We start from the raw sequence: 11,642 nt of genomic DNA on the forward strand, positions 1-11,642 counted from the left end.
AAGGCCCTGTGGTCTCTGGGGCTGATGGTGCCCCCCACCCTCCAAGCAACACAGCACTGGGAGCCCCAGGCCACCCCTCTGGGACACAGCAGAGTCCTTCCTGCCCAGTAGCGGCCTGTGGGGCCCCCCTGGCCCTCCCAGAGGCAGTGGACGAGAGGGGATGAAGGGAAGGAGCCGGCCCTGCACCCCTCACCGAAGCGGCGGCGTCTTCCAGAGCCCTGGTCAGCGCAGTGTGCAGGCCATGTGACTCCACCCCACTGGCGTCGGGAGTAAACAGGCCCTGCATGCAGCAGGGAGGCTCCAAGAGGAGGAAATGTTCTGGCCTCAGGCCTCACCAAGACCCATCTGGCACTGTGTAGGCTATTAGGCGTGGCTTTTAGTCCAAGAGGGAAATTCTGCCACAGGAGCTGCCAGCCACAGGCTTTCCATATCCAGAGCTGAGGGTTATGAGTGGGAACCCCTGCATGAGCCCGGGTGATGTGGGACGGATGACGTGCAAGGTGGTGCCTCAGCAGTCTTATTTATTTATTTATTTTGTTTGTTTGTTTGTTTTTTGAGACAGGGTCTCACTATGTAGTTGAGACTGACCTGGAACTCACTGTGTAGCTCAGGCTGGTCTCGAACTCACAGCGATCCTCCTGCCTCAGCCTCCCGAGTGCTGGAGTTACAGGCGTGCGCCACCATGCCCGGCTCTTGGAGGGTTTTATAAGAAAAGTGTTTTATAAGACCATCTTCAGAGGGGCTGCTCATCTGTGTGCACCCGAGGTGTCTGGAATTGCCTGGGACCCATCTGGAACCTGCTCCCAGAGTGTGTGTGTGGGGTCCTCCCCATGGTCCCCTGGTCCCAGCTTGGCCATCTGCTGGGATTACAGGGGTGTGCCACCACACCCAGCTTTAACAGTCTTTTTGAAAAGGACACTAAAGCCAGGCATGAAGGTGCTGGCTGTAGTTGCAGCTGTCCAGGAGGCTGAGGTAGGAGGAGGATTGCTAAGTCCAAGGCCAGCATGAACTATATAGTGAGTCCTTGTCTTCAAGAACCAAAATAATAAATAAATAAGAAAATAAAGCTCCCAGGATGTTCTGATGAGACCTGCAGTGTGTGCCCACCATGTAACCCCTCCAGGGTGTCCTGGCACAGTGACAGGAGGCCAATCGTGGGTTCTCTGGGAACACAGAGCCCTCTACTAGGGCTGTGGTGCAGTGTGGGTGGGGTGTTGCCCTTGGGCTCATAGGCAGCCAGGCTGCCCCTGCCCATAGGACAGTGCCATGCTGACGAGGTTGCCAGGCTGAGAGGAGGGGACCATGCAGGGCCATGGGGTGTTGCTGGGGCGACAGAGGCCAGCTACTGGCGGGACTGAGCCCCAAAGGTGCTGTGCCCCTTCTTCTGCCTCCACTGTCCTGCTTAGCCAGCCTGAGTCTGGGCGGCAGGACAGCATGGCTGGCCCTGTCTCCGTACCCGTCTGCTTGGGCAGCTGCGCCTTCTTGGGCCCTGTGGCTCTGGAGCTGAGGCTTTCCCAGGTCGGTGCAGTCAGGAAGCTGCCTGAGTCTTCCATCGCACCCCTTGGTGGCTGTGACACCCTGGGGTGCGGTGTGTATTCCCCGAGCCCTGGAGTGCAGCTGGATGTCCCTGCTGGCTGGTGGCCCCCATGGGCAGCCCAGGGTCACCGTCTGTGCCCCCTCCCAAGGGCCTGGACACCTTGTCTGCCCTGGGGGGAGCCGGGGAACGGCACGTGGCAGGGACTCACATTCACACTCACACACACACCCGTGGGCAGTCGCTGTCCAGGCCCCGAATGCTGCCTGAGCGTGTCTGGGTCCCAGCTGGCCCCAGGCCCTCTGAGCTGGCTGCTTCCTCACCGAGGAGCCTCTCCCTCAGGGGACTCCTGTGATGCTGGTGTCACTGCTGTGGGCCTGGGGCCCTTGTGTGCATCGCGTGGCCCTCTGGTCTCAGAGGTCCTCACAGTGCTGAGGGGTGCAGGCCCAGCTTTGGGGCTCTGTTGGAAGACCTTTCCATGTGTCTCCTGGGGCCACAGCAGTGCCACTTCCTCTTTCAGCCTGAAGACAGACCGGAAGTCGGGAAGGGAACTTCAGCTAATGTCTGTCAGGCTGAGTCCAGCTCCCCACAGTGCTGTCAGCTGGCGTCTGTCAAGGACTCCGGTTTCCCAGACTCCTGGGACGGTTAGGGCTGGAGGCAGAATGGACACCATGGCCTGTGGGGCTTTGGACAGTGATGCCCGGAGCCTGGACCCTGCTGTGGAGCCCGGGCACTGCCGAGTGGACGGGCCCAGCTGTCCTGAGGAGGACTGCGCCGCTGGCCACAGCTGGTGTCCCGGGCGAAACTCACTGAGCCGAGCTTTTGGCCCAATTCTCCTCATCGAGAGAGAGCTCAGGCCGTCCTCCCCTAGTGTGGTGCCCTCAGGCCTAGCCGGCTCGGCCCACCCCGGGCTCCCAGATCATCCATCCTCCACGGCGCTGTCTGCTGCCTTCTGTGCCCCTCACTGTGCTCCAGACCTCACGAGGCTGCAGGGCTCCGGTGACGTATAGCCGCCCTGCTGGTGTGCGCAATCAGCTGCAGAAACCACGAGTCGGTTTCCGGGCTGACGCAGCCCAGCACCCCCCACTCCATCCCGTCTCCTCCCGGTCGGCAGAGAACAGAGGACAGTGAACACCAAGCTGCGGGCTCTTCCTTCCTCCGTGGACATGAGAGACTCAGGGGGTGATTTTTCCTTTGAAGTTAGGTGGCTTCATCAGAAGGTGGGCAGAGAAGCCTGCGGATATCAAAGCAGTGTCCCAAGGTCACGATGGGTATAAATAGATGTCGCCAAGGGGCTGGGAAGCTGGGTGGCTGGTGCTATGCAAAGTGACCGCACGGGCAGGTCTGGAAAGTCCCCTGCAACCTCAGATGCAGTTCAGTAGCTTGGAGAACCAACCTCTGTGCACAGAGAGGGGACGGCAGCAAGCAGTCCCGGAGCCACCAAAGCTGTCACCTGGCCAGAAGGCTGGGCTGCAGCTCACAGGTGCACAGTGGATGCCTACCTGCCCAGGTGCTCCCGGGCCTGCAGCCCATGCTGTGCATGTGTTCCCTGCTCTGGGCCCTGGGTGTCCTTCACTGGATTGCAGTGTGACGCACCTGGCTCGGTGCTCCTTCTGCACAGTGTGTCCTCCCCCCGGGTCCTGCACACCACCCCGTGGTGTCACGGGCCAGGGATGAGGCCCAGCAGCTGGGCCACAGCAGCAGCCTCATGGGCAGGTGCCAGCTGCCCACGTCACCCTGGCCAACCAGGCCCGATCCTCTCCCCTGGCAGCCGGCCACTCTCCAGGTCCAGGAGAGCTGGGACTTGCCCAGGCCTGTGAAGAGAGGGCTTTTTCCTGTGCCCTTGGCTGCGGCCCTCAGTCATTCCCGGGAAGAGAACTTTCCCTCACAGCAGCTTCTCAGCTGCTCTGTTGCTGCTCGAGGGCACAGGGGACCTCGCCTCAGAGCCAGGGTGATGTGTACAGTGCCCGCTGGAGGGACCAGGTGGCGCCCTTCCTGGGCAGTCTGGAACCACACCTCCTGGAAGGGCGCAGCCGAGGCCTCCCTCAATCCACAGGGGTCAGGGTGGGCAGAGAGAACCAGGGTGCAGCCCAGATCCCAGCTGGTGAGGGGAGGTAGGGAGCAGGGAGCGGGGAGTGCTGGGGAGGGAAGGGCTTGGCCAGCTCTAGGCTGGACCCTCTGGTCCCTCAGGGCAGGGGCACGGGGACCCTGGTCCCGGACCACAGCCCTGGATGGGATGCTGTGGGGATGGCTGGTCTAGAGCCAGCCTGGCCTGGACACTGTCCCCAAGGGCCACATGAGGCCTAGGGGCTCCCCAGTGACAGAGTGCTGCATTCTCCCATGGGGTCCATGGCTGAACCCCCTCCCAGAGCTGGCCACACCTCAGAGGAAGGCCCTGGGTTCTCATGTCAAACCCCACTCCCCTGGGCCCTGTCTCTCCCCACAAAAATCTCCTTCGTGTCCCTTCCCCGTGTGAAGGCAGGACCACCATCCTCAAGGAAGTGTGGAAAACTTCCTGGGACCCCTGAGAACCTTCTTGTGAGACTGGGGACGGAGGGGCAGCCAGGAGGAGGGCTCTGGTCCCACTGCAGGGACCCAGGGTGGGGAGGGCTCCACAGAGGGGTGGCTGTTGGACAGGGACTTCTAGCCCTGGCGGGATGTGGGCAGGGAGAGAGCTATGGCCTGAAGCCCACATCTGACGGCAGGCCCTGGACTCTGGCCCTTTCTGGGCTGCAGGAGTCATCAAGGTCAAAGCCACTCCTGGACCCACGTAGCCTGTGGCTCCTCAGCCCCAGCCCCTTTCTGACAGCCTGGGCTTGGGAGGAGATAAGGACAGTGGGCTGAGCGGGCCCCACTCAGGGACCCCTGGGATGCCCAGCTTCCTGAGCCCCCATCCCGAGTCACCAGGTGGCTATACATGGGCACAGCTGCAAGCTCCCTGCACCCCTCCCTGCACCCCGGCTCCTGGGCCTCCCGGGAGCAACAGGGACGATCCTGAATATTGTGCAACAGCGCCGAGTTTTAATGCTCTCAGGGAGATGTCTGGGCCCCTCCTGACCACATCCAGAGCCCACGTGGGGATGCAGATGGGACACTAAGCTCTTCTCCCGCCATGCCTACCGCTCAGCCTGGCCAGTGCAACCTGTGCGCCTGTCCTTCCTGGGGCTGAGGGCACAGGCCTCACGTGCCTGCCGGTGCTGCGTGATGCTGACCTCAGGGCCTCCTGCAGGAGTGGGCAGAGCACTGGACTATGTCCCTGAGAGGCCGCGGTGCCCACGGCAGGTCCTGTGCACACCTGGGTCACCTGGCAGCACTGCTCCAGAACCTCCAGAGGACAGCAAATCGTCCAGTTCCTTCTGTGCAGCCGCGCGGATGCCCTGTGGGACCTTAGCCACCACTGTGCCTCCCGTCCCTCGTGTGCTGGGGCCTCTGGGGAAGCTGGGGGGCTGAGTCCAAGGGTCCTGGGCATGGTGGGACCACTGGCACCGGGCGGAGACCTCTGGAGGGCTCTGGTGGGTCTGGGACTGGCTTGAATCCCCGATCACATTCTGCTTCCGGGAAGGAGGTGCACTCCTGTCCCTGTGCCGAGATGGCTTAGGGCAGCCAGGTGCACAGTGACTTTCTCTGAAGAAAACTCCACTTAGCTTTTGGGCAATACGAGCAAGGTCCATTATTCCTCCTGCTGAAGATGGCAGAGGAGGTGAAGCTCGAGGGTGCTCCAGGGCCTGCAGTGTAGACCGTTTCCCACGTCTGTGCCTACACACTCACACACAGTGTGCGCACACTTGCACACAGGAGCTCCCAGGGCAGAGGGCAGCCAGTGAGCCCTGCAACTGAGTCTCCTGCAGACAGCGGGTGTCCTCCTGCTCTGTGCTGTGAGCCCAGAGCCCTGCCTTCAGTCTGGGACTGTAACTGCCACGCTGAGCTGGGTGTGGCCGGGGCCCGGCACCAAGTCCTGGCGATCTTGGCATCTGCGGCTCCGAGGGTGGGCGGCCTTCGCTTGGCTGTGATGCACGGGCTTCCCTCGGGGTCAGGGGCAGCCCCTGCGTCCCCGCAAGGCCCGCACTCCTGACCTGACACGGCACACGCCCTGAGCCTTGCGTTCCTATTGCGGCCAGGCCCGTGGGGGGGGGCATTCTCAAGCTGCATCTGACCCCACGGGGCAGCGTCTCACAGATGCCCCGCCCACGTCCTGGGCAGTGAGTTCCTGTCAGGAGTGGTCTGCGAACAGGAGAAAAGGGAAATGCCAAACACTGGCGCCTCCATTTTTCTTTTTCTTATAGCACCTGGCACGTGCTGGGAAAGCACTTACCACTGAATGCCCCGCTCCCTGGTCATCACGGCGGAGCCTGACCAGGGACTCAGACTTGTGAGGACAGCTGCCCACAGGGGCCCTGACTCCCGCAGGACAGCCCTGGCTCTGGGGCATGCACACAGGATGGGATCCTGCGCCAGGGTGCCCACAGAAGTGCTGGGCCCATCACTGGCTTCATGGGGTGTTCAAGGCCAACAATGCAAGTTTTCTGTTTTGCGGGGGTTCTGGGGAGGGAATGCAGGACCTTGCACTTGCAAGACAGGCAACAGTGCCACTGAGCTACATCTCCAGCCCAACAACTCAAGTTTTCTGAACACAAAAGCAGACCAGCAGCCAGGCCAACATCCAGGTAAACTCACCTGTGAGCTCCTGCTCCTGCGTCACAGCCCGGGCACCTGTGAGTCGAAACGGAGATGCTCAGGGCCGAGCAGGGTGTAGCTGGTACTCTGAAGACCCCAGGGTCCCCAGCTAACAGCAGCCCACGGCCTCTGCCTGGCCGGGTGCCCCCGCTCGTGCTCCTGGCTAGAAGGGGCACCCAGGCCATCCTGCCATGTGACAGTGCGTGAGGCCCTCTGTCCTGGGCTCAGAGTGGCAGGGGCAGCGTGGGCGGAAGGAAGTATTTCTGCAACACCGCTGTCCCCTCCATCCTGCAGCCTCTGGGTGCCAGGAGGGAGGGCCACACAGTGGCCCAAGCTCAGGGCCTTCCCATCCGCCCAGATCACTTTCTGGGCCTGCCCTCGGGTCTCACAGAAATGCAGCCAGACAGCCTCTCCTCAGCTGGCTTCCTGTCCCCATCTCCGGACCCAATCCCCGGCTCCCCAAAACCCGCCCCGCCCTCTGGCTCGGCTGCACCTGGAACTCAGTGCCTAGAGACGCTGGGCTTTGTGTCAGCTTCGTGCTAGCACCTCCCAAGTAAGCCCTGGGGTGAAACCTACACTCACTGAACTGGGGGGTTTAGAAGGCGGGCGCCCACACCGACACGGGAAGTGTGCACACCTATCTCGTACGCACCTGTGTAGCTTCTCGGACGACATTTGGCCCAGGTTCCGGCCAGGGCCACGGCCACCACCCCCAGGACGGCGATGACGATGGTGACAGCCCTGCTGCCTTCCCCGGGGGCCAGGCCCGGGGTCTCTGTGATCCTGCTGGTGTTGCCTCCGGCGGAAGGCTCTGCGGGAAGAGGGGCAGAGCTTTTCTCCTCGGCCACAGGAGGGTCCTGTGGGGCATGTGTGCCCCAAAGAGCCCTGTTCACACCCTCGTCCCATCTGCAGGTACCGGCTACTGCCGGACACAGGAGCCCAGCCCTGACCCTGAGAGGCGCTGTGGAGAGGCGGGTTCTCCTGGCTTTTAATCGGGTGGAACGCATGGACACAGTCACATTTCCAAGTGGCCATCCGGCGGCCACAGGCGGTACATTCGCAGTGCTGTGCAGCTGTCACCCCAAGCGAGCGGTGCCCACTGGCAGCCACACCCCACCCGCTCCCCCTGCGGAGGCCGCCTCTGCTCTGCTTCCTGGCCCTGCGGCTCCATTCTGCACACTTCCTGTGAATGGAGTCGCACCACGGCCTGGCCCGGGCACCTGGATTTGGTCACTGGTCACCGAGTCCTTGGTGTCCACCCCACGGCCCGGTGCCAGAGCCTCCATCTTCTGGCGGAGTGGGGTCCCTGGTGAGGCAGCCCCACTGTGCTTGGCTTCTGGGGTGGGTGCGTGGAAGGTGCCCACTCCTGGTACTGAAGCCACTGCTGTGGATGGTCACAGGTGTCCGCTCAGTCCTCGTCTGGGGTGCACCCGCCGGGTGCGTCCATCCCCAGCTGTGCTCTCTGAGGGCCCCAGGCCCCTCTGTCTGCAGCACTGTCCCATTCTTTGCTTCTTCTTTTCCTTCTCCCGGCAGCAAGGCGTGCAGGGCCAGAGCCTCCTGGCAAACCAGCAGCTGCCACCCGGCTTCTCGTTACGAATGCCCACATGGCTCCGAGTGCCACCAGAGACTGGCAACCGTGGCAGTGGGTCAGCACTGGACGTGCTCTCTGGTGTCGTCTGGGTGTGCAAACCCCGCCTCCACGCTGGGCACCGGCCCAGAGGCCCTGATCCTTGGCTCCACCTCCCGGGGCTGCTTGGGCAGCTCTGGGGTGGGGTGGGGTGGGGCAACCCTCACCCTGTCCCTGCAGGCACGGCAGGGCGCAGGCCCGGGGCCCTGAGCTCAGAGGCCTGCTCAGTGCGTGGCCCACTGGCCATCCCAGTGCTCGGCGTGTCCCCCATCTGGTCTGGCATCCAGCCCCGGCTGCTTCAGTGGCCCTGAGAGTACAGCCACGTTTCTGCAGCTGGGCCAGAGGGCACAGCTGCCCTCCTGCCTCCACTTCCCGCCCCTCCTGACCCAGGCAGCAGAGTCCCGGCCAGCACCCTGCCAGGCCCCTCCACAACCTGGTCTTGTGGCTTCTCAGGTGCCCAACCCTGGGGGAGCCCGGGCCGTAGTCTGCGGGGGAGGCTGAGCCAGGAGGCGCCTGGGCCTTTGAGGCTGCACTGCTCACACGGCCAGCCGGAGGGGCTCAGCCTCTGCCCCTCCCGCCTGCCTACCTGCAGGGCCGCTGCTGGTGAGGTTCTGCTGCAGGAGCACGTTCTCTATGCAGCAGCCCACGCTCGGGCTGGGCACCCAGGGCACAGTCAGCACACTGACCACGTCGTACAAGCCGCGCACATTCAAGGACACCGTGTCGTTGTGCAGAGCCCTGTCCAGCAGGCTGGCGTCCGTCCTGTTGATCCAGTACACCTTGGGCTGCGGGTAGCCGTCGGTAGATGTGCAGGTAAAGGTGAGCACCTGGTCCTGAGAGGGCCCACTGGGGGTGCTGGCCACGAGCCTGCCGACCACGGGCATGCTGAAGTTGGCTGCAGGGACAGGTGGGCAGTGAGCAAGGTGTAGATCCTGGGGTACATGTTGCAGGCAGGCTGGAGCACAGGGCCCCCCAGCAGTGGGGCTGGGCCGGGGCCCCTCAGGCCTGATGGCCCTTGTCGCTACCCTAACAGGGGGTGCCCCTGAGCCCCTGCTCTGGGTCCTAGTGCTCCTCTCTGGTGCCACAGCTGTCACCTGCCAGACTGCACCCTGAGCTTCTGGGTTGCGTGTAAGTTTCCTCTAAATTCTGATCTCATTTGGTGGCTTAAAGAACCCTAACTCATTTCTTAAATGTCTGTAATTTAAATTTTTAAGGTTTATTTTTATTAATGCAGTACATAAGGATGACATTTATTGTGGGGAGTTGGTGCATGGACATAGCACATATTAATTCTTTTTGCTTCCCCTTAATTTTTTTTTTTTAAGACTGGTCTCACTATGTAGCCCAGGCTGGCTCTGAACTCATGGGGAGCCCCCTGCCTCAGCCTCCTGAGTACTGGGATGACAGGTGTGCACCACCATGCCCCGTCCTAACTCATTTTCCAAAAACTACTTAGAGTTGCAGAGTTCAAGGAAAAGATCGTAAGATGGGACCCTGGGGAACCAGGTGGCCCCGGTTCGTTGTGAATGGAGCATTCCCATGAGCACTTTCTCCAGGCCCAGGCTGGATGCCATGAGACCGCCCAGTCTTACCTGCCACCCGAAGTGTGACCACGGCTTCCAGAATCTTCCTCATGTTCAGGGACTTCCTGAACACCAGGCAGGTGAACTTCTGTGCATCCTGCGGAGTGACGTTTCGTAAATGCAGTGAGAAGTTGCCCCGCTCCACGCTGTCCAGCGATAGGTGGGCCCGGCCCTGGTAGCGGCTGTCAGCTTGCCCCGAGGAGTTGTTCCTGGGGATGTGGTACGTCACCGCAGTGTTGGACTTGCTGATTTGCCAGTAAATGTACACGTCGTCCAGGTCAAAATGCAGCCTCCCGGGGTACACGCAGCTCAGCAGACAGTGGCTGCCCACCTTTGCTCTGACTTCTGTCTGTTGAATCTCTGCAAAGATTCGAAGAGGAGACATTTATCTTCCCGGGCAACTCTTTGCTTTGGAGGCACCCAGGCTTCAGGGTCACAAGATTCCAACACACAAGCTGGGGCTGGTGGCGCACACCTGTAATCCCAGCACCTGGGAGGCTGAGGCAGGAGGATCACTGAGTTTGAGGCCAGCCTGGGCTACATATCGAGTTCAAGGCCAGCCTGAACTACCTAATAAGACCCTGCCTCAACAAACAAACAAACAAACAACAGACTCAAACACAATTCTGAGTCGACAAAGCAAAAAGGAGTCTGTTAGCAGGACACATGCAGGACCGGGGGCCGTGTCCCAGAAGCCAGCACTACTCTCACCACTCCTGCATCTTGGGAGTACCTGATTAATGCACAATAGAAAGGACTTAGAACCACAGGCATGGAAGGAGAACAATGTCTCTCTCAGCCACATTTACAATGCTGGCTGCACAGGGGTGGCCCTACCCTCCCGCCTCCAGGACCGGGGCGAGTCTGACTCCAACGCGTTCGGCCCAGGGTCCCTGCATCTGCGCATCCCTGCTTTCAGGCTCCTCCAGCAGAAGCTTTCAGAGCTCCGTAGGGTGACGGGCAAAGAGGCCGGGATGAAGAGGCTGCCCCCAGCGCGGAGGAATGACAGCGGCCCCGCCCAAGCTGGGGGACATGAAGTAGGAAGAGGAGACAGGTTTGCCTCTCTGGGCTTCAGTCCTGCACGTGGACCCGGTCTAGGTCCTCAGAAGAGCCACGGGAAAGGAGGAAGGGCAGCGAAGGCTCCCCAAGCTTCCCTCCCAGCCTCTGACCTGCACCCCAAACTTACCAGCACTCAGGCCGCTGAGCAGCAGTAAGAGCAGGCTGGGGCTGGAAAAAACCACCAGAAAGGCAGGTGAGACAGGGCGGCAGGTGGGGTACCTGCTTTCTCCAGGGCACTCCTGGCAGGAAGTGCTGATACTGCTCAGAAGCGGAACTCGGGACACACCTCCTGGCCCGCACAAACCCCAGAAAAGCAACTACAGTCTGACCCCCTGCTGACCTGGCTCTCCTGGGGATGGATTCCAAGACACCAGGAGTCCCGGGAAACCAGCTTTCCCAGCTTGGATAGCCAGTGCAAAGCCAGAGCCAGCACTCAAGATTCAGGGCTGTGCAAGCCCCTGGGGGCCCCATCGTCCTCCCACGGTGCCCCCTCTGCTGGGGGGGGCAAGGCCATCCTATCTGCCAGGACCCCTCAGGGCAGCTGCGGCTTCCCCAGGGCCACGCAGGGAAAGCAGCCTGCCCGGGGCCTGCAGCCCGTCCTTGGTGTGTGTGCGGAACTCACCATCCCCTGCCCAGGAAGCCCACAGCCCCAGTCCACGCCCCCTGGGGAGGCAGTAAAGATGCAGCAGGGTGCAGGTGGTCAGGCAGGAGGACTCTAGACTTCTACCCCCACTCTCCCAAGGGCACTGGCTTAACCCCCTATTGGTAAGGCGGCTGTGGGCAGACTGCGGTGGGGCTCCTGGGTGCACCAAGTGGGGGCCAGGGTGCCACCCTACAATGCACCCTGAAAGGGATGCGCACACTGGCGGAAAATCGCGGCTGTCACCACTGCCCTTCCTTCCAGCAGGCACCCTCTTCCCCAGCTTGGATTGGCGAGTGGAGAGGACCCTGACTGAGAGGACAGGCTGTGTCCCCAGAGGGTGGGCACCGCGGCCCCAAAGGCATCGCAGCGTGGTCAAATCCTTCCTTATTCTGGGAAATCAGCCGCCTGGGAGGAAGGAGGGGCAGCTGGTGCTGCGCTCTGGGTCCCGCCTCCTCCCGCGTCCACACCGCCGCAGGTGACCGCGCCCCGACTCAGGGACCCACCGGCGTCCGCCTCAGGCTC

At 61.9% G+C, this 11,642-nt stretch overlaps 1 protein-coding gene across 1 annotated transcript in view; it reads right to left on the reverse strand.

Annotated features, from left to right (window-relative positions):
* Positions 1-680: 680 nt before the first annotated feature.
* Icoslg (inducible T cell costimulator ligand) overlaps positions 681-11,642 on the reverse strand; it is a 12,996-nt gene continuing 2,034 nt past the window's right edge. The window contains exons 2-7 of the mRNA XM_010636596.3: positions 10,605-10,794; positions 9,428-9,778; positions 8,422-8,730; positions 6,861-7,019; positions 6,209-6,244; positions 681-2,768 (exon numbers count right to left, since the gene is read on the reverse strand). Coding sequence (XP_010634898.2) covers positions 2,710-2,768; positions 6,209-6,244; positions 6,861-7,019; positions 8,422-8,730; positions 9,428-9,778; positions 10,605-10,794 — 1,104 coding nt within the window. The 3' untranslated portion in view covers positions 681-2,709. The remainder of the gene's footprint in view (positions 2,769-6,208; positions 6,245-6,860; positions 7,020-8,421; positions 8,731-9,427; positions 9,779-10,604; positions 10,795-11,642) is intronic.

This window comes from Fukomys damarensis, unplaced genomic scaffold (genome assembly GCF_012274545.1).
Source record: "Fukomys damarensis isolate Sample0158 unplaced genomic scaffold, DMR_v1.0_HiC HiC_scaffold_24, whole genome shotgun sequence".
Lineage (NCBI taxonomy): Eukaryota > Metazoa > Chordata > Mammalia > Rodentia > Bathyergidae > Fukomys > Fukomys damarensis.